The 23,148-nt window shown below is 50.2% G+C and overlaps 9 protein-coding genes across 9 annotated transcripts; 5 read left to right on the plus strand and 4 right to left on the minus strand.

The window, feature by feature from the left end:
* Positions 1-205: 205 nt before the first annotated feature.
* Positions 206-4,869, minus strand: JCM6883_000310 (uncharacterized protein; the record flags this gene model as incomplete). The annotated part of the gene is made up of 7 exons (XM_076633823.1): positions 206-420; positions 487-638; positions 708-1,153; positions 1,219-1,428; positions 1,495-1,671; positions 1,737-4,593; positions 4,658-4,869. The coding sequence occupies 7 exons, from the start codon at positions 4,867-4,869 to the stop codon at positions 206-208; spliced, it is 4,269 nt and encodes a 1,422-aa protein (XP_076486179.1).
* A 457-nt stretch (positions 4,870-5,326) lies between these two features.
* JCM6883_000311 (uncharacterized protein) lies at positions 5,327-6,564 on the minus strand (the record flags this gene model as incomplete). The annotated part of the gene is made up of 5 exons (XM_076633824.1): positions 5,327-5,482; positions 5,561-5,603; positions 5,669-6,101; positions 6,180-6,231; positions 6,358-6,564. The coding sequence occupies 5 exons, from the start codon at positions 6,562-6,564 to the stop codon at positions 5,327-5,329; spliced, it is 891 nt and encodes a 296-aa protein (XP_076486180.1).
* A 1,776-nt stretch (positions 6,565-8,340) lies between these two features.
* Positions 8,341-9,943, plus strand: JCM6883_000312 (uncharacterized protein; the record flags this gene model as incomplete). The annotated part of the gene is made up of 6 exons (XM_076633825.1): positions 8,341-8,367; positions 8,456-8,703; positions 8,774-8,832; positions 8,901-9,022; positions 9,088-9,529; positions 9,594-9,943. The coding sequence occupies 6 exons, from the start codon at positions 8,341-8,343 to the stop codon at positions 9,941-9,943; spliced, it is 1,248 nt and encodes a 415-aa protein (XP_076486181.1).
* A 397-nt stretch (positions 9,944-10,340) lies between these two features.
* On the plus strand, positions 10,341-13,476 carry JCM6883_000313 (tetratricopeptide repeat protein; the record flags this gene model as incomplete). Its single annotated transcript, XM_076633826.1, has 10 exons — positions 10,341-10,347; positions 10,458-10,559; positions 10,641-11,263; positions 11,335-11,442; positions 11,508-11,952; positions 12,031-12,255; positions 12,326-12,358; positions 12,428-12,615; positions 12,683-13,354; positions 13,429-13,476. 10 exons carry the CDS (start codon positions 10,341-10,343, stop codon positions 13,474-13,476), a joined length of 2,451 nt encoding a protein of 816 aa, XP_076486182.1.
* Positions 13,477-14,017: 541 nt separating this feature from the next.
* JCM6883_000314 (uncharacterized protein) lies at positions 14,018-15,163 on the plus strand (the record flags this gene model as incomplete). The annotated part of the gene is made up of 4 exons (XM_076633827.1): positions 14,018-14,105; positions 14,182-14,309; positions 14,379-14,894; positions 14,996-15,163. The coding sequence occupies 4 exons, from the start codon at positions 14,018-14,020 to the stop codon at positions 15,161-15,163; spliced, it is 900 nt and encodes a 299-aa protein (XP_076486183.1).
* Positions 15,164-15,418: 255 nt separating this feature from the next.
* On the plus strand, positions 15,419-17,514 carry JCM6883_000315 (uncharacterized protein; the record flags this gene model as incomplete). Its single annotated transcript, XM_076633828.1, has 6 exons — positions 15,419-15,472; positions 15,545-15,675; positions 15,750-15,886; positions 15,947-16,354; positions 16,419-16,642; positions 16,705-17,514. 6 exons carry the CDS (start codon positions 15,419-15,421, stop codon positions 17,512-17,514), a joined length of 1,764 nt encoding a protein of 587 aa, XP_076486184.1.
* Positions 17,515-17,976: 462 nt separating this feature from the next.
* JCM6883_000316 (mitogen-activated protein kinase) lies at positions 17,977-20,215 on the minus strand (the record flags this gene model as incomplete). Its single annotated transcript, XM_076633829.1, has 16 exons — positions 17,977-18,023; positions 18,103-18,210; positions 18,272-18,505; positions 18,570-18,632; positions 18,706-18,721; positions 18,792-18,852; positions 18,925-18,978; positions 19,048-19,122; positions 19,193-19,231; positions 19,325-19,342; positions 19,427-19,485; positions 19,590-19,717; positions 19,811-19,835; positions 19,924-19,966; positions 20,046-20,084; positions 20,178-20,215. 16 exons carry the CDS (start codon positions 20,213-20,215, stop codon positions 17,977-17,979), a joined length of 1,047 nt encoding a protein of 348 aa, XP_076486185.1.
* Positions 20,216-20,546: 331 nt separating this feature from the next.
* Positions 20,547-21,380, plus strand: JCM6883_000317 (uncharacterized protein; the record flags this gene model as incomplete). The annotated part of the gene is made up of 4 exons (XM_076633830.1): positions 20,547-20,560; positions 20,647-20,726; positions 20,796-20,948; positions 21,013-21,380. The coding sequence occupies 4 exons, from the start codon at positions 20,547-20,549 to the stop codon at positions 21,378-21,380; spliced, it is 615 nt and encodes a 204-aa protein (XP_076486186.1).
* Positions 21,381-21,571: 191 nt separating this feature from the next.
* JCM6883_000318 (uncharacterized protein) lies at positions 21,572-22,695 on the minus strand (the record flags this gene model as incomplete). Its single annotated transcript, XM_076633831.1, has 5 exons — positions 21,572-21,981; positions 22,059-22,189; positions 22,265-22,350; positions 22,447-22,469; positions 22,581-22,695. The coding sequence occupies 5 exons, from the start codon at positions 22,693-22,695 to the stop codon at positions 21,572-21,574; spliced, it is 765 nt and encodes a 254-aa protein (XP_076486187.1).
* Positions 22,696-23,148: the final 453 nt, after the last annotated feature.

Consider the following 23,148-nt stretch of genomic DNA (forward strand, 5'->3'; position numbering starts at 1 on the left):
TTGAATGAGATGAAAAAGGCATCGCAATCGCTTCGAAAGTTTGCCGAACATCTCCCGATCACACTCTCTCTCGCTGATAACAGAATGGAGAGTGTACACGAGTCTTTGTGATTGCGAAAAAGATGAGCAGAAGAATAAGCAAAATGAAAGCAAAAATAATTGATGAAAATCGAAAAAAGGGAAATTGCTCAGAGATACTGAGCCACTATTGACGAGGAGGAGCAGGAGCTTCACTCTCTCGATGACCAGTACCAGAAGCTGATGTCGACGCAGTCGTCGTCGTCGTTGTCGTCTCGGAGAATCCCATAGCTCTGTGATAACGTTCCATATCGGTTCTCGTGAGAGCATCGGTACCGTCCCATTGAGCTGAAGAAGTCCGAACACGGAGTCGTGCAGTGCTTTGACTGTTGCGGAACATATCTATTCGACGACAAAGATTCTCGTCAGTGAGACAGAACGAGGGGGAAGAGGTGAGAGGAAGCTTACCGGCGATTGAGAGAGCAGGAATCGGACCAAAGATATCATCCGGATTGATCTTTTGTTGCTCGAGGAGTTGATGAGTGAGTACAGGAGATTGAGCCCATCGAGGGAACGCCGCAACTTTCTTCTCGTGAGCTTCGTCGTCTGAATCGGAATATCTGTCGAAAACGAAAAGACTTATTAGCTCTGTGCCTCTCTCGCCTAGTCTGACGAGGACGAGGACATACTCTGAGTCGATCTCGGGTAACTCTTGGTAAGGTTCCGGATCGGGTTTGTGAGCCGAAGGAGGAGGAGGAACCGCTCTCATCGCCGAACCTTGAGGAGCGACATTCGGTCTGTTCGCGCCCTGAGAAGCTGACAGTCCGAAAGGTTTCGGTACAGTCGTCGAGGGAGTGTTGAGAGGTCGAGCGGCGTTCGAGGAAGAGGAAGCATCGGGCAAGCGGATTTGATTCGACATGAATTTTTGACCGATCATCGAACTTGCTCCTCCTGATTTCGAGAGAGGGTTCGAAGGACCGGGTTGACCAGAGCGTCCTTGAGATTGAGCGAGGGAAGAGATGCGGTGCGAAGAGGAAGAGGCGGTCATCGGGCGAGAAGATTGAGTCGCGGCTTTTTTGAGAGGAACTTTCGTCTCTTGTTCCATCTTGCGCTTCTTCGTGTTTTCTTCTTCGGCCTGTCACAAGAGCAAGTAAGATCAGTATAGAGTCACTAAGCAGGACATGGGAAATCAGTCCTCACCTCTCGTTTCGCAGCGAGACGAAGTGCACTCGCTTTCGCTTTCGCGACGGCTTCTTCCCTCTCCTTTCTCTTCCTCTCGATCTCTTCCGCCTTCGCTCGACGTTCAGTCTCTTGCTTCTTCTGTTCAAGGTCTTGTTTCTTCTTTTGAGCTTGAAGTCGTCGTTCTTGCAAGTCTCGCATCGCCTTCTTTCGTTCAGCTTCTTCCTTCTCCTGTCGAGAGCAACGAGATATGCGTCAGCTAGAGGAAGAGCAGAATGTCAGCGAGTTTGGACGTACCTTCTTCAGAGTAGCAGCAGCATTTTGAGCTTGTTTCGCTTTGACGGCAGCGGTCGATTTCTTCGTCGCTCCATTCCCGATCGATTGATTGAGACCGAGTGCAACCGTCGAAGAAGAGATCGAAGAAGCGAGACTCGAGTTTGATCTTTGTTTCGACAAAGTGCTAGGCTTCGTCGGCTGTGAAAGAGAATGAAAATGGGTCAACGTCGACCTCAGAGAGACTCAGATAGACATCGACTCACCCTGAAAGCTCCCTGCTGAGGTTGAGCGAAACTGAAAGTCCCAGTCGCATTCGACCTCGTCGTTCGATCCTCGTCTCGTTCATCATCTCCATCGTCCTCATCCTCGTTCTCACTCTCTTGCGGCGAGTTCTGGTTCGAAGTCGAAGATTGTGCAGCCGAGACGAGAGCGGCTCCGAAAGTACCCGGCATAACAATCTTCGAAGGAGAAGTTCGAATTTGCAAGTTCTCTTTCGTCGCTTTCTTGACGATCGTCCTAATCGGTTTCTGCACGTCTCCCTCTGCCTCCTCCATCTCCTCATCTTCGTCCTCCTCTTCTTCGGAATCCTCATCCTTGGTAAGTAATTGAGGTTCAGGTAAACTAGGTAATCGTTCCTTCTTCTTCTTCTCCTCCAACTCGAGTTCTTCCTCCTCTTGTTCAATCTCTCGTGCTCTCGCCGCAATCGCTTTCGCTTCGGCTCGTTCGACTCGTTCTTGTTCGATGATCGCAGAGGATGAAGTCGAGGACTTGACGGGTCGAATCGAAGGGCCTTCGTCTTCCTCCTCTTCTCCTTCTTCTTCTTGTCCGTAATCGTCTTCTTCCTCTTCCTCCTCCTCGGATCTTTCTTCCTCTGATGAGACGACAACAGACTCCTTCTTCTTGGTTGACTGTTCGACGACGGCGGGAGCGGGTTGTTGCGGTTGTTCTCGATTCGCAGTGAATCGTTGGAAGATGGATTGGAAGCCATGAAGAGCTGGAGGCGAACCAGGAGGGGTTGTGGACCTGACGACCGGATTCGCGCGAGGAGGAGATACGGCAGCGAGCGGGAGGGTAGCGGGAGCTGGAATCGGTGCGGGAGGAGGAGGAGCTGCGGCTCGGAAAGCGTTCGAAGGAATGAGAGGCTGAGCGATCGAAGTTGCGACGGGAGGAGAACGGAAGAAGGAAGAAGGGATCGTTTTAGGAGATCCCATCATTGGAGAGAAGGAAGAAGAAGTTGCGAGTTTTGGACTTCCGAACGTCGAAAGTGGGAGACCGGAAGTAGCTGAACGAGTGAGAGGTCGAGGGGAAGAAGGAGCGCCAAAAGTAGGAGAAGCGAGGCCTCGAGGAGAGTGTGGGTGATTGAACGCGGAAGGGATCTTTGAGGGAGAAGGAGGGTTGAGGTGATCTTGCGTCGAAGTTGAAACGTATTCGAATGATTTGACTCGTTCCATTACTGAAGGTCGACGAACGATTCCGGTCGAAGATGCTGCTGCGGTCGAAGAAGCGGGCTCGACAGGATGGGGGTTGATTGCGGCAACCGAGCTCGAAGGAGGTAGAATCGGTTTTGTCGAGAACGAAGTCGTCGAAGCGGATCCTGAAAGAGGTTTCGAGGCAGTCGTAGGGAACAAGTTCGAAGGGTTGTTGTTGAAAGTACCGGCCGTGCTCATTCGAATATGAGATCCTGCCGCGACACTGGTTCTCGCGTTCAAATTTTGCAACCTTCCTCGAATTTGATCAATCTTGCTGAGAGGTTGTTCACCTCCTACGTCGGACCCTCTCGAGATCTTCGCGACCTTGCTCGAGAGATCCGGGACTGTGAGAGACTTGCGTTTCGTTCCTCCTCCAGTTGTTGAAGCTGACGAAGTATCGATCACCGAAGAAGTCGAAGTCACCGCAGTAGCGAAAGATTGTCGACCTTGAGAAGCCGCCGATCCTTGACTATCACTCGTGTTCGAATTCGTCGTCGACCAATTCCTCCCAAGTTGAAGTCCCATACTTTTCTTCGGAAGTCCAACGAAGTTCAACTGTTGAGTTCCTCCGCTGCTGACTCGGAAATTGTGATTAGAAGCCGAGGAGAACGTCGCGCTCGATGCTTGAGGCGGACTCGAACCGATGTTGATGTTCATTCCGATTTTTGCGGCGGAGTGAGATCCGAACGCGGAGAATCGAGATGCTGAAGAAGTACCTCCTGGAGTACGAGTAGTCGAAGAGGAGGCTGGAAGCGACGAGGAGAGAGAGCCATCGGCTGAGATCGTGCGGAGAGCAGAAGGTTTATCGTTCAGAGGGACTGATTCGTCGTCGTCGGCATCGGGTGCGACTGACGAAGCTCCGGAGACTGAACGAGATTGAGGCGAGAGAACGGGGACGGGAAGACTCGCGGGAATCGAAGCGACCTTGGTCGAACGAGGAGGAGAGTCGAGAAGGGAGACCGTCGAAGCTTGAGTTTCGGGAACGACGAAGGAAGCAGTTTCGGCGAGAGGCTTTTCGGCTCGAGATTGAGTTACCTCGACGTCTTGCGCATGGTCTTCCTCCTCCTCCTCTTCTTCGCCGATCATTGAGAGCTCAGCTTTTTCTTCCTCAATCGCTGGGACGACGGGTTCCACATTTTCAGGTTCAGCCGATTTCTCAACAACCTCCTCCTCCTCCTCCTCCTCCTCTTCTTCTTCTTCCTCCTCCATGACGTTCGATAGGTCTCCACGTTCTTCGATATCGACCAACTCTTGAAGCTGAGTGAGAGTCTTTGGTTGAGCGAAATCTCTCGCGATGACTGGAGCTGGTGAAGCAGCAGGAGTCGGAGCTCGAAGAGGAGCCGGGGGTTGTTGTGCTCGAGTAGTCGATCCGACAGGTCGAGGAGAACCGATCCTCATAGGAGAGAGAGGAATTCCACTCGATTTCGTCGAGTTCGGGGAAAGGATTCGTTTCGGAGTGCTAGTCGTTCGAGCGGGAGGCGAGGCGAGTGTGTTCTCCTTGTCGATATTGGAAGGTCCAGTCGGGAAGAGTAGAGTGGCGAGAGGATCCTTCTTTGCGGCGGCTTGGAGGGAAGGAGTTGAATGATTCGTACTGTTGTTCCCCATGACGCGTCTACGTCCTGGAGTCTTCATCAACTCAGACATTGCAGGTCTACAATCTCATCGTGTACGTTAGTCGATGTAACGAGTCAGTTAGAGAGGTTTGTTTGGCTCACCGAGAAACACTTCCTCCCTTTGCTGAAGTTCCCTTGAGGTCTAGTTTCTCGAAGAAGCTATCGATCCATCGATGAGCATCTGCATAGTCGTTCAAGTGGTCCTGGAGCGAGTCGTGGGCGAGAGTCGTGAGGGTCGAAATGATTGGATCGGTCAGAGTTGAATGATTGAAAGTTGAGGATTTCGAGGTCGTGGGAAGTCCAGCGACCGACATGATCGAATCCATAGAGAGTAGACTCGCTTGATGAGAGTTCGGCGAGGCGTCTTGAGGTTTGAATCGGTAGTCGTTGAGGGAGAAGAGAAACACTCTCCAATCTGCGAAAAATATGGAATTTCTTCTCTTTCATCTCGCTTCTCTCGCATTCTAGCAGTTCCCTAGGAGCTGGTTACAGCATAACAGCAGACGTGTAAATGAGAGCGCATCTGTAAGTAATTTGCGGAAAATCGAAAACTTTTGCGCTCAAATGATATGTACATTTTGGTCTTCACAGTAGCCCACACCTTCCCCCTATATGGTACACACGACTACGAGTTATGAATATGAATAAAAGTGTCCATCGACCGAGAGTATTCGATTACTCCGTTCCGTTAACTTCTCGCCGTTTTCTCCCTCGACACTTTAAAATATGTTATGTTATCTCCCCAGGCACCCGCTCGTCCGTTTCAATCGTTCAAGGTTTCCTCGCGAACTGCTTGAGGTATTCGTAATCCTCCATGCATTCGTCGACCGCCTTCTGGAGTTCAAGTCGAAGCGCAGGCTTTTCGGCGGGTTCGGATTTCGCAAGGGTTGCGGAAGTACCATCGTTCTTCGCTTGTTTTCCAACACCCTGTCACCAGAGAGATTGAATCGATGTCAGTGACGAGAAGAGACGGAACAGAATGCAATGAGCTCAGGACAAGCTTACCGTTGATTTCTTCGCATCATCATGGAATCCCGGCCATTTATCGCTGTGGGAAGTTTCGTGTCTTCAGACCCACAGTATCTCGTCGTCTTGAAGCAGGAAATCACTCACAAATGTTCCCTCTTCTGATCATCCCACTCGAGCATTGATTTATCAAACTTGATCCCAACCTCTTCACACCAAATCCCCATGACCACTTCCGGATTCTTCAACAATTCCTCACTCTCGATCAACAAAGGAGTCTTCCCAGTTTGTTCCCGAACGAAATCGAACAATTTCCTCAATTCTTTGTAACCCATTTCTTTCGCGTCGAATCCGTAGAAACCGGTGATTTTCGAAGCTTCTCCTTCGCAGAGACGGGCGTAGGATGGGACGGCTTTCGAAGGGTGGCGGATGAGGAACGTGTGCGACATGGAGGGAGAAGAGGGGAATAGAAAGTCGGTAGGGAGGAGAGTTGGGTTGTTTGGAGTCGAAGAGTGGGAGGAGAGGGACGAAGCGACGGAACCGTGAGGTGCGGCGAGGTCGATGATGTATTGAGCCATATCTACCGAGACGAGGGAGAGGCAGAAAGGTGAGCAAGCTGTTGCGAAGGTTCAAAACGAAAAAGAAAACCCTCTCGCACCTTTGTTGAACGTCCTCTTTCCATCTACCTGAGCGGCGAGTTCCTCATAGGACTACAGGACAGTGGAAGGAGGAGGTTTGAAGTCAGTTCTCTGCCTCGCTTGGCGCCCTGCCTCTCTCGATGCTCGATTCGATGCTCAACCTCCCTCCTCACCTCCTTAGCAGAGTAGAGAGCTCACCTTTTTGTATGTTTGTTCCCTGTTCCCACTCTTGTCGCATTCCTCGTCCGTAAACCTCTCGCTAACCCTTTCCTTCGAATAGTAAAACGCTTCTCCAAAGTTCTCGTGCAAGACGTGAAACTCTGGTAGTCCCAACAAGCTACATTCGAACATGGTACTACATGACCGAGGGTGACACCACAAGTTGAGGATTTGAGGGGGAGACATCGGTTAACGAAACGGTTGCTTGTAGTCGATGATGCAATCGAAAGTTGCCGGGAGGATACTGAGAGGGTCGAGTCGAAGGATTGAAGGGTACTATGGGGTATACTGAGTACGAGACGGTCGAAACGAGTGAAATCGGGGCAGTGAAGAGTGAGCAAGAGAAGAGAAAACTTGAGCGACCCCTTTTTCAAGTTTTCGCTCGCTGGGGAACTCGATTCCAGCTAAATGAGAGTTTGCCGTACATCTCCTGATATATCTCGCTTGCGTGCTCTCGCAGTACGAGCGAAGAAACGAGGCAGAGCGACAAACAAAAATGTTTATTTCTTGCGAAGCTCACGAATTCGAACGTCCGAAGCTCGCCTCGACGCGCGCTTCTTGCCTCTCTCCATTCCCACTCTTTGAAGGCGATGTCGACAATCAGTACGAAGTCACTCGAACGCAAGCTGAAACAGATCCGAAAGGAAGAAGCGCTCGTCAACAAGTGGTTGAACTGGTTGACACTCTCGATCGCGCTGCTGTACTGGGTACTCGACGGGGGCGCACTTGGTACGGCTAGCTCGACCAAGACGACATCAAAGAATAGGACAAGCGTGTCGACCAGTAGAATGGGTTGGATAGGAGGAGGGTGAGCTTGAAAAGCGTTCTCTTTGCGTTGCAGAATCGCTCGTTGACGACGGTGTGTTTGGTTTCGTACGTGTCAGAATCGCGCTGACGAAACTAGGAGTCAAGTGGTACTATATGAGACGGAAACGGGAGATCGGTGAGTTCAATTCGCTAAAGAAGAAGCTCGATGGGAAAGCTCGGATCAGTTCGAGGGGTCGAAGCTTCGCCTTCGTGTCGTTTCCGCCATTAGTTTCGAGAATCGACTGATATTGACTCGGTTCGCTTTGTAGAGGTCGAACTGCTTGAACGGGAACCGGTTGTCAAAGAGAAATCAAGGAAGAAAGACAGATGAATTCGTAGTTGGGAGGTCAAAAATTGACGAGTACAGAGCAAGAAAAACGAATCTGGATCGCAAGACGAAATGTACCGAATCGAAACAGTAGTAGAAGCTCTCATCGTGACGAAGAGTTGATTGACAGGAAGAGGAAACGAAAAGACAACAGAACAAACTAAGCGATCAACGTTCCTCGTCGAGGGTTCACGGGTTGCGAGATGCGAATGACCTGGATTGTGTGCTTGCATGGATGGTAGGCCTTCTTTGTAGTCGATGGCGTTAAAAAGGGGTCCAGAAGCTGAGCTCAGCTCGAGCTTGTCGAAAAGAGAACAACTCAAAGGTTCACCCGATGCGGCACGACGTGGACCGGCCTGCTACCGGGTCTCGACACAGACTGGACTTGCTGTAGATCGCGCCAGTTACTCTAGTCCGCCTTGAAGCACAGATCTAACGGAGAGAAGCGGGCGGCTTATTCGTCGAAAATCACATTTGATCGCTTTTCACTCATGTATTCCCTCTCGACCGGGTATCCCTCTGGCTGAAAGTATCCCGATAAGTCCTCCTCCTTCGTTAAAGGCCAAGGCAGGGCCTCTAGTGCACCGCGTGAGTGGGCTCGTCACAAAGTTGAGTGAAAAGTTTTCCTCCTGTCTGCTCTCTTCTTGTCCCGCCTTGAAGAGTTTGCCAATTGCTCCAAGCTTGTTGTTGTACACTGGCATGTCGTAGCTGAGTTCGTCGAGGGAGAGCTGCGAACTGAAGGAGTGCAACCGTCCAGAGATCTCTCTGCGCTTTTCCTTACACTCTTCCGACACCCGCTCGACCAAGACTACAACGGAGAGCTCGGAATGGGTATCTTCTCCCTCTTCACAAAGGTACGAATTCGGTCTTTCTCCCTCCTCACTCTCATCAAACTGCTGACGTCTTTTCATCTCCCTCATCTCCTCACTCCTTCACTCGCAGACAAAAGAAGTCGACTATGATACCTACCTCTCTCTCCTACAAGACAAGATTACGGCGCGTCAATCGAAACTTCAACAGATCCGGTTGAGGGAAAGAAGAGCAAACGCACTCTTTATCACTTATGGATTGGCCCTCTGGGTCGTATATGTTGCGTTGTGGTACTTTGGAGTGATTGGAGCGAGGTACGGGGACGGAGGAGCGGTGGAGAAGGCAGTTGGAGTCTCACCGATGATTGTTGGACCTGTTGTGTGAGCTGCTCTCTCTCCTCTCGTACTTTTAGTCGATAAGTCTGACTGGAGACGATACAACGTATGATAGGATTGTATTCACGAGGAGATTCGTTAGGTGGTTCTACCACAGAAGGGAAGCGAAAGAAGGTGAGTTGCATCTTGGCCGTCTCTGCCCTGAAGAGCACTGGAGCTGAGGGCGTCGGTGTGACTTACAGAGATGATCATCAAAAGCTTACTGAAGAAGAAACAAGACAAGGTGGAGGAGATCAAGAGGAAGACGGGGTATTATTCGACGAGAGATTTGTTGGAGAAATACGATGAAGCTTTGAGGAAGAATGTGAGTACAGCCTCGATCCATTCACCATGTGTCGGTAGCTTGAGACTCACAATACTATGATGTAGGCTGAATCTCGAGGTTCCGCACCTGGAACTCCCGTGAAGCAAACCGGAAAACCAGGAGGAGGAGTCGCAGCTCTCCCTTCCTCCGTCTCTACTCCCGCACGACTCGCTTCCGCTTCTGGACCTTCAACACCGCAAGCCCACGTCAGATCCGCTACAACGAACTCTTCCGCCTCCCCCATGAATCCCAATTCTGCTCCTTTGCCTCCCTCACCTCAAGCTCAATCGCAACACCCATCACCTCCCAATTCGGCGCCCCCGTCTCAGTTCATCGTTCACCAGCCTTCGCTACCTCAATCCCGTTCAGTGATGGATAAACTGGCAGATGCGTTATTGGGAGTTTCACCAGAAGAATCAAACCCTTATAATCATAAATACGCGTTGATCTGTCAGGCTTGTTACGCTCATAACGGGTTGATTCCAAAGGAGGAATTCGATTACGTTCGTACGTCAACGTCACTTTCTCCCTCTGATTGTTCGAGTGAAAACTGATGAGAAAGGGTGAACAGAGTATCGATGTCCTCATTGCGGTCATTTCAACCCGAGACGCAAAGATCCAGGAGCTTCGTCTGCTTCTGCAGAGTCCACGCATCCTCATCGACGTACTCAATCCCTTCACGCTCCTTCACCTCTCCAACGTTCGTTCCCTCAATTTGAGGATTTACCGGAAATGGAAGAGCGCAAGTCGGGATCACAGAGTGAGGAAGAGTCCGGAGAGGAAGAGGAAGAGGAGAGTGGAGAGGTTGTGTTGAATGAGCGAAGGGAAGGAAGTACGGCGAGAAGAAGGAGGGACGAACAACCGAGAAGGAGAGGGTTTAAACCGGTTGAGGAGGAGGATAAAATGGATACGGAGGAATGAAACATATATCGACTGCTAATCTATTGTATCGACTGCTCATGAACACGCGGAAGAGAGTCAAGAGAGAGGTGAAACACTATGACCGCACGGAGAGTTTCATTTATTTTGAAGTTGATCGAACCAACGTTGCCGAATTTCGCTCTCTCTCTCTACTCCAATCGGCTCGCCTTTGTACGACAGACACTCGTTCACGTGGAAGAACGAAGAGCAAAAGAAGAAGCAAATCTTCCTCGCAGTGCAGACCCCTTTCATCTCTCGATATCTTCTCCTCGATTCCTCGTCCCTCGCTCCTTCCTCTCCCCTCACTTCTCCTCTCGTCTCGCTCAGCCTCGACCCCGGTAGCTCGTACAGGTGTGTAGGAGTAGGTAGCTAGTCAAGTATACGCGTGAATTGGACGATGCAAGGTAAACCCATCTTCTGAGTTCTCTCCAGTGTTTCTTGCCGATTCTTGGCTTCCTTCCTCTCTCTCTCCGAGCTGACTCGTTTGACCTCTCTGTGTGTGTATGTATTTCAGCTCACCCGATCCATTCACCGTACAATTTGAACACCCCATTGACGGCTCCTCGTGCTCAACCCCCTCCCTCTCAAATCCCCACCGAAAGATTGACTAGCACCGGTACGTGGCTTGTACGAGGAAGAGGAGCAGGGCAGAGAGAGAGAGATGGAGAGACTGACCGCTCGTTTGTGTGAATACTAGCCGAACGTTGGTCGAACGGGACTCTACAAGCTTCTCCTACTCCTCCACCTTCCCTGAACCCGCTCAATCAAAGTCACTTGCAACCTCAGATGTATCCTCAATCGAATTACGCAAGAGGAGGACTCGGAGGAGGAGGAAATTATGGCAATGTTGGATCAACGAACGGTCAAGGACATTTATCTCGACCTCAGAGTTATTCAGTAGGATCGGGATACCCTTCGGGTTCAACCACGATCAATTCTTCTCATTCTCATTCGAGACCGGCTTCGTTCGCCGCGACTCCGAATTTACCCCCAAATTCTTATGGTCAATTCCCAGTTCCTCCTCCGCCTCAGAACCCTTACACAACAGCTCCTCCTCCTCAAATGAACCCTTATTTCCCTCCCGGTCCCCCCGGTCTTCCTCCAACGACGAATCAAGGTTACCTCGCAGCAACTCCGAATCAACAACCTCAACACGTTGGTCGTCCTCCGAGAGTAGCGAGTATGCAACCTCAAGAGTTCAATCATTTACAACAAGGGATGAACGGCTTGAGTTTGAGCGGAGGATCGAATCAAAGAGTGAATTATTACGCTTCTCCCGAAGAAGGACCTCCTCATAAATTGAGTGTCACTCATCCAGACGTACGTCGAAGTCCTCTACCAACTCACATCACAAGGGAATGTACTGAGTAACTGAACTTTTGACGGTACAGCAAAAAATGTTGGCGTCAATGAGAGAAGCGGCTCATCAGAATGGTGGAGACGTTTCGAAAAAAGTCGCATGGGCAAAACAAGTACTCAAATTCATTGAACGAACTCAAGTCAGTCTCTACGATCTCTCTAGCAAAACCTGGTTGGTCGCTTGGCTGACTCGTTTTCGAATTAGGCCGCAGCAGGAGAATCTTCTCGAATCAGTGACCCGACTCTCGTTCGATGGACCGACGAAGCACTAAACCATATCCTCACTTCGGCCTCTTCTTCTTCTCCCGTTCCTCTCGCTCTCTACCTTCGCGGTGACTTGTCCGCTTCCGGTTCATTCCCTTCGTACCGTTCGAAAGACGCGAAATCTTCTTTCCGTGACTTCGAAGCGGCCGCGAATTCCGGATACGTCAAATCGTGGTTCCGCATTGGGAGAGCATACGAAGATTTCGGGGATATTCGAAGAGCGGTCGGAGCGTACGAGAAGGGAGTCGAGAAGGGAGATTGTGGGAGTACGTATAGGTTGGCGATGGCGTATTTGTTGGGACAGATTGGAGTGAACGCCGATGTACCGAAAGCGATGGCACTGTTGAAGAGGGCGGCAGATACCGCGGATTTGGATACTCCTCAACGTGAGCTTTCTCTCTCTCTCTCTTTTCTCTCTCAATTCGGAGACGGGAGACTCACTCTTTCTTATTGTGATGGAGTAGCTCCCTATATCCTCGGAATGCTCCTTTCAGGAGAATTCGATTCCCCTTCCGTACAACTCAACACTTCACAAATCCCTCTCGATCTCGACGAAGCGCAATGGAGGATCGAAAGAGCCGCTTACTTGTCGTTCGGTCCCGCTCAATACAAGATGGGATTCTCGTACGAGTATGCGACGTTGGGTTGTCTCTTCGATCCGCTGTTGAGTGTACAGTATTACGCTTTAGGTGAGTCGAGAACTTTTTCACTTCAGACGAGTTCTTTTGCTCGGATTCTGAAGAGGTTCATGTTTCGCAGCATCACAAAATGGAGAAGTTGAAGCCGATATGGGTACGTAGTCCCGATTCGTCTTTCGCTCTAGTTAACTAGCTCACGATCTGTGATGATGGTCTCGTACAGCTCTCTCGAAATGGTATCTCTGCGGTTCCGAGGGTAATTTCGAAAAGAACGAAGCTCTCGCCGTCACGTTCGCCGAGAAAGCCGCCGCTCGTTCACTCCCTTCCGCCGAATTCGCCTTGGGTTACTTCAGAGAAGTTGGAATCAACGGTTCGATCGATCTCGAACAAGCAAAGAGATGGTATCAGCGTGTGAGTCCTCTTCTACTCGATCTCTCTTGCTCAACTCGAGACTGATCAAGTCGAGCTTGGACAACAGGCGGCGAGTCATGGAAACGATGATGCGAAGAAACGATTAGACGCTCTCGACAAGACGAATCCCGAGTTGTTGAACAGAACCGATCACGATCAACACGTCGATACGAAACTCGTACGGAAACGAACGGCGGCAAAGATCCGGTCAGACGAACAGAGGGAACGAATCGCCGCTTCGAAATTGGCAGCTTCTCTCGCTGGTCCTCCCGATTTATCCGGTCCTCCTCCTCCTCCACCTCAGCTACCTCTTCAACAACAACAGCAATATCAAGGTCCTCCGCTTCCTCAACAACCGAGTTACAACCCAGGACGACAATCCGTCACTTCCGTCGCATCTGGAAATTCCGGACATTCCTCTACGACTCTCCGACGTAAAAACACTCAAAGACAAGTCGAAGCCGCCGCTCGAATGGGTCAACAATTGCCGATGGGTTCGAACGGACGTGCTACTCCCTCGATTCCTCAGAATTCGGCGTTCAATGGAAATGGAGCAGCAGGAGCAGGAAGTCCGAGTCGAGCGAGTTATAGGTTATCGGATGCTCCACCTTCGAATTTACCGACGACTCAGAGACCGAACCCACTACAACAAGGAGGAGGGATGATGAGACCGATTCAGGAGATCAAGGTTGCGAATAATCAACCGCAGAGAGCTCAACCTTCGAGTTTTGCGGAAATGGTCGGTCGATCTCAAACTTACGTCTCTCTGTTTCAAGGAGCGATACTGACGTAGATGTTGTCATCTATCGACAGGGTATTACGACGACGAAAGCTAAAAAAGATGATTGCAGTATCATGTGAATAGACCTCTCTCCTTCTCCTCTGTTTCCTTTCCTTCTCCTTCACTCCTTTGTATACCCTTCTCCACACTCGTTCTCCTAGTGAGGCTTCAACTCTCTTTTTCTCATTCTTAATTCCCCTCGCTCGCACTCACTCTCTTCTCAATAGAGTTTCGCATACCCGTTTTCCATTCTACTCTATTCTATTCTCTCTGTGTATTCTCTCTCTCCATGGGTCTCGATGCTAAGCGTTACGAAGCTGGATTTTGGACCCCAACCTCACTGTTACAACCTCGCGAAAAAGGACACTTTTCCTCTTATCGTTCAACTTTTCGGCCGCCCTCGCACTTCGATCGAATCTTTGCGCCTGCACTCCGACCAAGCATTCGCTGAAGCTCTCAGGGCTCGAACAAGCCGATTCGCCAGACTCCAACAGCTACCTGCATCCTTCATCTCTTAACCTCCCTCATCGACCTCCTCACCCCTCTGGGGCCGAATCGAAGCTACCTATCGTCTACAACCTCCTCTAGCTACGCTGCACATCACGGACAAGAGCTTGAACGATGCCTAATCCGATAATCAACACCTCAATGCGAGAGAACTACAACTCGTTCGGAGTCTCAAACTACTACAACCTAGTGCAAGAATCATGTCAGTTCGCCTTCTCCCTCCCTCCTGCGTCGCTTTCCGTCCGGCTCGACTGACATAGGAGAGGAGAGAGGAATAGATCGAAATCCTCATTATCCGGGATTGAAGAAATGTCTAGCACAATTGATGGATACTTATCTGGAGAAGGAGAAACCGACGACGATCAAAGTGCTGGATTTGGCGGCGGGAAGTGGAGAGGCGACGGAGGTAAGCTCGCGCGGTTTCCTTTCTTTCAAACTCGTTTCGCTCATTTTAGCCGTTCTTTCCGAGCTGTAGGCTCTACTCGCATGGAGGTCTTCTCGATGGCCCTCTTCCACTCCGTCCAACTCCTCAACAACCAGCCCGATCCCTCCGTCCGAGACATTCTCATCTTCAGCTCGTCCACGTGCTGTCGTGCGTCCTCAACGACCCGTTACAACACCTTCAATACCCGAACCGACCCTCTCGATAGTCGCTACGGATCCCTTCACTTCCCCTGCGTATCGACAGAGAACGGGGTTGGATTGTCTCGAATTATCGTTCAACCAAGTAGCGGCTGGTGAATTGCCTTCACCCTCTTCTTCCTCCTCTTCATCACGGATACAGCGGACCGAAGACCCCTCGTCAGAGTTAACAGAGGAGAAGGAACCAGAGGAGGAAGGGGAAACAGAGGAGGAAGAGTTGTACGACTTGGTAATCGTTTCGTTCGCTCTACATCTCGTAGAAACCCCTTCGGAACTATGGGCACTTCTGACGGAATTAGCGAAAAGGGCAAGGTGGTTATGTGTCATTGCGCCGCATAAGAAACCTGATGTACGTTCTCTCTCCTCTTTTCAGTCTTCCCTCTCACCTCCTACGAGGTCGAGTCGTCTGGGAGAGCTCGCTGACTGGACGATTCGAGTGCGTACCTGTAGATTAAATCGACTTGGGGATGGAGGAGATGGGATCCGTCAAAGACGAAATGGGGCCCAGCAGAAGGGAGAGGAAATGTAGGAGGTCAAGAAGGCGACGGGTTCGAGATTGTGTTGGATAGAGTAAGGTTGAGGTTATGGAGGAGTGAGGAGAATTGGGAGGAAACATAGGGGTTCGACTTGGTCTTCGTAAGGAATTTTGAAAGTGGACGGGTTTGATAGCTCCGTCTGAATACTCTGCTTTCTCTATAGCTTCGTACAACAGTTCGATGTGGCTAGCGATCGAACGGCACCGAATAGCAGTACTCCGCGGTCTCCGAAGGGGAACGAGCGTCGTCCCTTCGAAGGGTTCAGAACTTTTTGGCTCGAGCCGTCTCTCTTTCTCTCTTTCTCTTCACTCCTCGTCCTCGCATCCCTCGGACTGCGATGGCAGACGTCCCAGTACGTGTACTGATCCTACTAGATGGTGATCACGTAGCTGTGCGTCCTGCTCTCTTCATTCTCTCCCTCTTTCTACAGTCGCTCACTCCTCCAACCACATCCCTTGAGTAGCCTGCGAAGAACTATTTCGGAGCGAAAGCACAAGGAGGAGCATTGATAGCGTTTCAATTGGCTGAACAATGTCGACGCTGGATCTCGAGAGAAGTTGGGAAAGATTCTTTGATTAGTTGTCTCGTTTTCGCGTCAGTTCACCGGTCCTGTTTGCGTTCCCGAGTTGATGCGATATAGCTGACTTGATCGGTTGTCGAGCTGACAGGGATGTCGCACATTTGTGTCGTTCGATGGAGTTACCGAATGAAGGAATCATTGCTTTCTCGCAAGGTTTTTCCGCAACTCCTACTCCTTGCGCTTTCATACACGTTCTTCAAGGGACTACTCTTGCCGCCATCACCGGTACGTCATCCTCCGTGTCAGTCCTCGAATCGAGAACTGACAGCTGGAAGAGTGACGTAGCTCATCTTCAATTCCTTCTCCCAACTCTGGATTTCCTCTTCCTCGGGGGATTCAACACTTCCATCCACGCCTATCACCTCTCGAAACTCTTCAAATCTCCTTCCGTCTCTTCTACCTCGCCTCGTATCATCCTCCTCGAGACGCCGAACGGTCAAATGAATGAAGGAGTCGAGAAATTATCGTATTCGAAAACGAAATTCCAAGGGATTGCAGAAGTCGGACAGGAGAGAGAAGGAGATATCGACGAAACGAGTTCACACGAAGAGGAGGAGGACCAGGAGGGTGCTAGACACCAACAGGAAATGTCGTTCACTTCGACAACGGTTCCGACTAGTTCGAATTCTTCTTCTTCAGTCAATACGAGAGTGATTCGTCCTCCTTCTCCTTCGACCATGTCTCGACTTGCTGGTACGTTTGATCTTCTTTGACTGAAACTTGGGAGGTGGTCAAGCGTACGTCGCTGTGCCAACAGTTCTCCCCTCGAATTCGAACGATTCCTCAAACCCTTGGAACGAATTCCCGGCCTTGTCTTCCTCCTCTTCCACCCGTTCTCTCGCGCCCCTTCCTCGTCGCTCACCATCAACGACTCCACTCGTCTCCGCTGCTGCGGCTGCTCCTGTACTCCCTCCAGGTCTCTTCGAACAACCTTTCCACATGGCGAATGAGACTGAAGCTCAAACTTCTCGTTCGATTCCTGTGCGTACCTCTCTCTTCATCTAGTAGTATTATACTGATGTAGGGTTAGGAGGATGTCACAGCCCCTCTCACAACTCAACACCTCCTCCCCCTTCCCCGGAGCTTACCCAACTCGAACTCCTCCTTCCGCTTCTTCTTGCTCAATTCCTCAAGGACTGCCGCCTCAACATCTCGCGTTCACTTCAATTCCAAACGAAACGGTTCCTCGTCGTCATAGTCACAACGCTCCTTCTCCAGCGCGTTCGAGCTCGAATTCCTCCGCGACGAGGATCAAACCTTCTCCGTCGAAAATTGTCGGTTCTCCCTCTTCGACTCCAACTCCCGTTCCCGCCCCGGCTCCCTCCTCAGACTCCACGCCAACGACGACTCAAGCAGCTGAAGCTTCGTCTTCTGCAGCATTCAAGACCTCCATCCTCTCCCGAGCGACCGCCACGATCCCGGATCAATTCTTCCCCCTCTTGAAACTTATCCACTCTCTTCAATCCTCCCCGGCTCCTCCCGTCGTTTCTCCTACGTCCGCTACTATCACTGCCTCCGGAACTTCTCCTAGCTCTCCGACCCAAGCTCGAGACGACAAGATCCTTTGGAGTTCAATCGGTTCCGAAATCTCTCATCTCAAATCAACCAAACCCTCCTCCTCCCACCCTTCCTCGGCAGCAGTAGGAACGAAGAAAGACTCCTCGATGAGTTCGGTTATTCCCAAGGGAGTCAAGATGAAAGATTTCCTGTCTGAAGCGCAAAAACAAGGATGGGTAACGATTGGGAAAGGGGAACAACAGGAAGGGAAGGAATGGGTTAAATTGACGAAACGGGCAGAGAGGGCTTTGGGGAAAATACTGGGGAAGGAGGAAGGAGCTGGAAAGACGAAGTGAGCAGGGAGGGAGGGGGGAATGTAAATAGCGAGTTTGGGGGAAGGGAAGCGAGAATGAAAAGTTGAGTCTTGGTGCTTTTCGCCTCTTCTTTCGTCCGATCGCAAACCAGTAGCAGAGGAGACTTGATTGACTTGTTGAGAGATAGAGAATGAGGTGAGCGTTGTGTGAAACGAGTTTGGATTGAAAACAAGAGAATTACATAGGAAAGCGAAGACCAGCTTTCGAGAAAAACCAAAAATAAACCGAGAGAGAGAGGTAACAGAATGCTAGAGGATAGAGCTAAACCGAGGAAGTAGGAAAGGAAAGAGGGATGCTGAGAGCGATCGGGAAGGAATAGAAAGCCAAAAACCAGGGAGAGAGAGAGATGCGACATGAACCAAAACTTTGCTTGCGAAGACAGAAGAGCCTCGGAACCTTCAACGAGAGGCAAGAGGCGAGAGTCGGTGAGGGGAAGAGGTGTTTTTACTGATGTTGAGGTGGAGGACTCGTGATTTCTTCGTAGATCAAAGCTGTACGTTCACCGATTCACACTCTGGATCAGTCTTCCCTTCCTTCTGGAGAAGAGAAGTGTCGTAGACGTGGACGTACTTTTCAATTGTTCCCTACTCAATTGTTGTTGATCAAACGCGAAGAAACTTGGGGGTAACACTGGAGCGACGGGTTCGTCCTCTGGGTCATGGTACGGATCCAAGTACGCTGCACACTCATTCACACATTCAGTCTCGATCTCAAACACCCTAATTAGGGAATGACTTACGATGTGCTAAAGCACTTTCAACCGTACTCCTCTTCTTCGGATTGAACGTTAAACATCTCTCTAGCAGGTCGATAGCCAGAGGGTTCGCGTTCGGGTAGAGGGATTGTAGAGGCTTCTTCTTCTGGAAGGGAAGGGCTCGGAGATAGTCCCGTGAACGTTGGGAATTGATTTGGTAGAAATCTTCGAGGGAGGGAGTACCGAGAACGCCGAGGATCAAGGTGAGTTGATGGTGATCTGCGGGTGGAGCGAGTGCGTAAGTACGGGCAACGAGATGCCAAAAGGAGGAGAGGGAACGAACAGTCTCGACCTGGGAAGAGGGGTTTTCCAGATAACATTTCCGCGAGAATACATCCGACCGACCCTACATCACAATCACAATCAGTCAGTCAGTCAGGATGTCGATGTTCGATAATAGAGCGAAGGGGAACACTTACAAACATCAATCGCTTGCTAAAGTTTCATAAAAGAGTCATCGGTCAGCAAGCGACTCGAGCAGGAGAGGAGAGGAAAGGGGACATACCGAATACTCTTTGAACGTGAGCATGATCTCCGGAGCACGATACCACCTCGTCGCAACGTATCTGTGAACCATTATCTCGATCAGCCAGAGTTTACAAAAATCGAAAATATCATTTGAGACGCTCAAAGCTTACTCAGTCATGAATCCCACCGCTTCAGTTTCCGTACTCATCGCACTTCGAGCTAACCTAAACTCATTCAAGTACAAGAAGTCAGCACGGCGGAAAGAGTCGTGCTCAGCTACCGAATGAGCTTACCCGAAATCACAGATTTTCAGATCACAATTCGCGTTGAGTAGGAGGTTTGAAGGTTTCAAATCTCGATGTAACACTCTATTCACACTCATGCGTCGTAAGCTCGGGAACAGCATGTGGGGATGGAAGGAGAAGAGGAGTAGTTTACGCAGCGGAATGGAGAGCTTTGAGACCTCGAAGAGTTTGACTGCGCACAGCGAGACGGAAAAAGGGTCAGCTGTGTTGTTTCGATTGAATGTACGCTGTCGAGAGAGAGGCTGAACGGAGCGAGTGAGCGTACTAGAGGAAGTATTGACAACTAGTGACAAAGGAGCCACGACAACAAATCAGTTAAAAATCCGGGAAACGGGCTGCTTTATTGGAGGAGAAGCTCTTTGCTCACTGATCATCCGACAATTCTTGACTCCGAATCACTCGGTGTAAATCAGTCTCCATCAATTCCTGTATCGTTTCAACCCAATTCCGCAAAGTCAGCTCACTCGCCCCGAAACGACACAACCAAGTTCAGGAGGCCAGGAAAGAGAATAAGGAGGAGTGAAACTGACTTGAATGAGATAAACCTCGGTGAATCCTTCGAACGTATCGGGTTTAACGATATCGAGAATTGAAATAATGTTTTCATGATTGAACCATCTCAATAACTTGATTTCCCGCAACGTTCTCAAACAGAACACTGTCATCGCCACAACACCCTCAGTATCAGCTTCTTTTGCTTCTTGCGACGAGGGAGACGGGGAGAGGGAGGGAAGGGAAAGGGAGACGAAACTGGAATGATCGAAAGGAGTAATTTTCTATCGAAAACGATAATTCGTCGTGAGTTTTGACGTCCTCGCTGCACATGCCTCGCGACGAAACTTGTAGCACCAGTGAAGAACTCACTTTGATTGCGACCTTGGATTCCGTCGAAGTATGAATCGCCGAACTGTTTCGAATCGCAACGAGAACCAAACTCCGTCAAGACACCCTCCTCGAGAGACATGTGGAGAGGAAGGCTGGCTCACCAGACGACACCGTAAGCACCTTCACCTACTACATCGACACTGTTCATCCATCATCAGGAGGGGGTTTCGAAACCGACGAAGCAGAGTCAGCTTCCGTGTGCCGACAGAGAGGTGAGCAAGAGGGAGGCGTACATCTTGTAGTCTGCTCCTACTTCGAATTTTCTGTCCATCTTTCAGTTGAAACGAGAGTTGAGAGGGGAAAGAGGGGGTAAAGGGTGATGTGGAAGTTGAAGGAAAGAAAGTCGAAGTGACGGATTCGAACGGGGGTTCGTTTTAGTCGCGTCTCTAGAGCTAGTCTGGTGTTCTCAGAGCTATTGGAAACGAAATCGAAATGTCGGCGAGTGAGAGGAGAACAGCAAACCCCCTCGAAATTCTCCGACAAATTGATGAAAGACTCTCCTCGCGTGTCAACTCCACTCCCTCTTTCGCTTTCTACGCAGTTCAACTCGAAATTTACTGATTGTCTACCCTCAAAGCCTCAAGTGCCACGCGTCCTTCTCGATGCCGACGGAAATGTAAGCTTCTCTCTCTCTCTCTCTCTTTTGTTCTCTCCCTTCATCGCCTCCTCGAACTCCTATCCTCTCTCCTCTTTCATCGGCAGTAAAGATTCTTTCTCGATCGGTCCTAAATGCGTCATCGTAGCAGACTGTGATCTACGTGGTGAAATCACTATCGGTTCAGGTTCGTTCTCTTCTCTCTCCTCTCCCCTCCCTCTCTCGAGCTGACTCTGAGCTGGAACGCTTTGAGTAGGGACGGTCCTCCAACCAAGATGTACTCTACTTGCTTTATCGGGTTCAATAATCCTAGGGTCGAACAACATTATCGAAGAAAACGTGGTGATCGTTAATCGTTTGAAGAAACCTCTCGTAATTGGAGACCACAACCTCTTTCAAGTAGGAGCACGTACGTCCTCTGTTCTCTATAAGGGAAGTTCTAAGACGGAGCTAATGAGAAAGAGGGCGGACAGGGATAGAGAGTCCGAGAATAGGGGATTGGAACGATTTTGGAATTCGTTCGAGAACTTCTCCTCACGTATCGATAGAATCCTACTGCACAATCGGGGCAGGATGTCTAGTGCTCCCATCACCTTTCCCATCACCCTCGGCGTCGGCATCAAGAACAGAACCTCCTCAAGAAGGAGGGGAAGATCTCGAAGAAATCTCGACGACTCTCGAAACTCTCCCTTCAAACACTCACGTTTTCGGTTCCGAGAACCGAAGGAGAGTGAATAGTACGCCGGGAGAAGGAACGGGGCAAGGGAAAGCGTTGTTTGTGAAACATTTGGAGTATTTGAGGGAAACTTTACCCAGGTTTCAGAAATTGAGAATGTTTTGATCGTCCCCCCTCTCCTTCTCCTCCTACTCTCCGTACTTGGACCTTGTTGTAATCTGTTTACCCCCGTTATCGGAACACCCTTCGAACTCGTATCAATGCTGCCTTCTCCCTCTCGAGACGCTTCGAAAGCCCAAAACTTTTCAGGTGTTCGAGCTCAACTTGCCATCTCATTTCCACATCACGCCGCCGACCTAATCCCCATCATCGTCCTCCACATCGTCCAACTCGACATCAACCCCTCCAATCGGTTCATCGACTCCTTCATCCCCACTACCCTCAAGTCCTTCATCTTCCAGTTCCTCATCCGCTTGTTGAGCTTCATCATCGTACAATTCAATCCCTTCCATCTCTTCGTCCTCTGCTCCGGGGTAGAGGGGGTCTTCATCTTGATTCGGTCGGTCGTCTTGAAGGATTACGTCGTCAGGTTGCTCGTCTGTTGTTTGTTCTCCTTCGCCTTCTGTAGGTTCGACGGATTTCGAAGTCGACGTCGATGCAACAGGTTCCAATCCCTTCTTCGTAGTAGATGAGGCTGCTGGTTTCGGTTGCTTCTTAGGCGCTGTATAAGTCCCAGCTTTCTTCGCTTCGACAATTTTCCTGAACCCTGTTTGTATGTACATCGATTCTTCTCCCGTCAATCTCACTTTTCATCGACTGACGAGAATAAGAACAAGATCGCACCTTTCAATTCCTTCTTCAATTCCCTCTCCAATCCTTTCCCACCATCTTCCCAACCCAATTGTTTAACCGCTTCCAAAACGTGAGCTGCTGAGATCGTTTTCTGATTCTTTTCTGTTGCTAAGTCATGCGATCTATCATCCCATCTCTAGCCGGTCAGTACCTGTAAAAGGGAGGGCAGGGAGAAGGGAAGGAAGAGGGAGGCGGACAAAGCAGCGAGATAGTTTATGAACACTGTCGAACCTTTCACTAGAGCTAGTGGGACTTCTTTTTGCAGCTTGACTTCGGATGGAACCTACTCTCTCGACACCACTCATGTCAGTCAGACGGAAAGAACACGAGCGAGAGGTGGGAGGTGGGAGAGAAGGGAGAGGGAGGAGGGAAGACTCACTGAACTTTTCGCTAATCTCGCGACTGATTCCCGACGCGTAAAGATAAACGAACCGAGGTCAGCTCATCCATTCTTCTTGCCAACTAGCGGATCGATACTCGTGTGCTGTGAGAGAGGGGAGAGAGGCAACTTACTGACACTCTTCGGTAGTTCAAATTGATCAATCCCGTTCGAGTCCTCGTCTGCTACTGCTGCGGCTGGTGTTGAGTCGGTAGTTGCCGCTGCGGTAGGCTTCTTACGTGGAGGCATTTTGAGCGGAGGAAGGAAGATGAGGTGGAGAGAGTGTTTATTCAAATGAGTTTCGGTGAGCGCGTTCACTGGGGCGAATTAAGGCGTCCGTGTGTGGTGTGGAGAGGTGTCTGATGTAGATGAGCTCGCGTGGAGGTCGAGAAAAGTGAGATGAAAGTGAAGAGGGTCAAAGAGCAACTTCTCGCGCGTTTCGGAGGTCGATTTCGCAAGACTTCGATTTTCTCGCTGAGTCGCTGAACAGCCCCAATCCACAGTTGTGACAGACTCAACGACGGCGAGTCGGGAAGACGTCTCGAGATCGAGACTGCTCGTTGCGAGAAAGTCACAAAGCAAGACTCGGATTCCAATGCTTGAAGAGTGCGAATAACTTACGATACTACGAACAACAGGAAGGGGAGAACGAAGATAAAATAGAGTAGACAGAATAGATACAGAAGAAGGGAAAAATGTCTA

Source organism: Sporobolomyces salmoneus (assembly GCF_050403485.1).
Source record: "Sporobolomyces salmoneus JCM6883 DNA, S_salmoneus_JCM6883_v1_ctg45, whole genome shotgun sequence".
In the NCBI taxonomy this organism is placed as follows: domain Eukaryota; kingdom Fungi; phylum Basidiomycota; class Microbotryomycetes; order Sporidiobolales; family Sporidiobolaceae; genus Sporobolomyces; species Sporobolomyces salmoneus.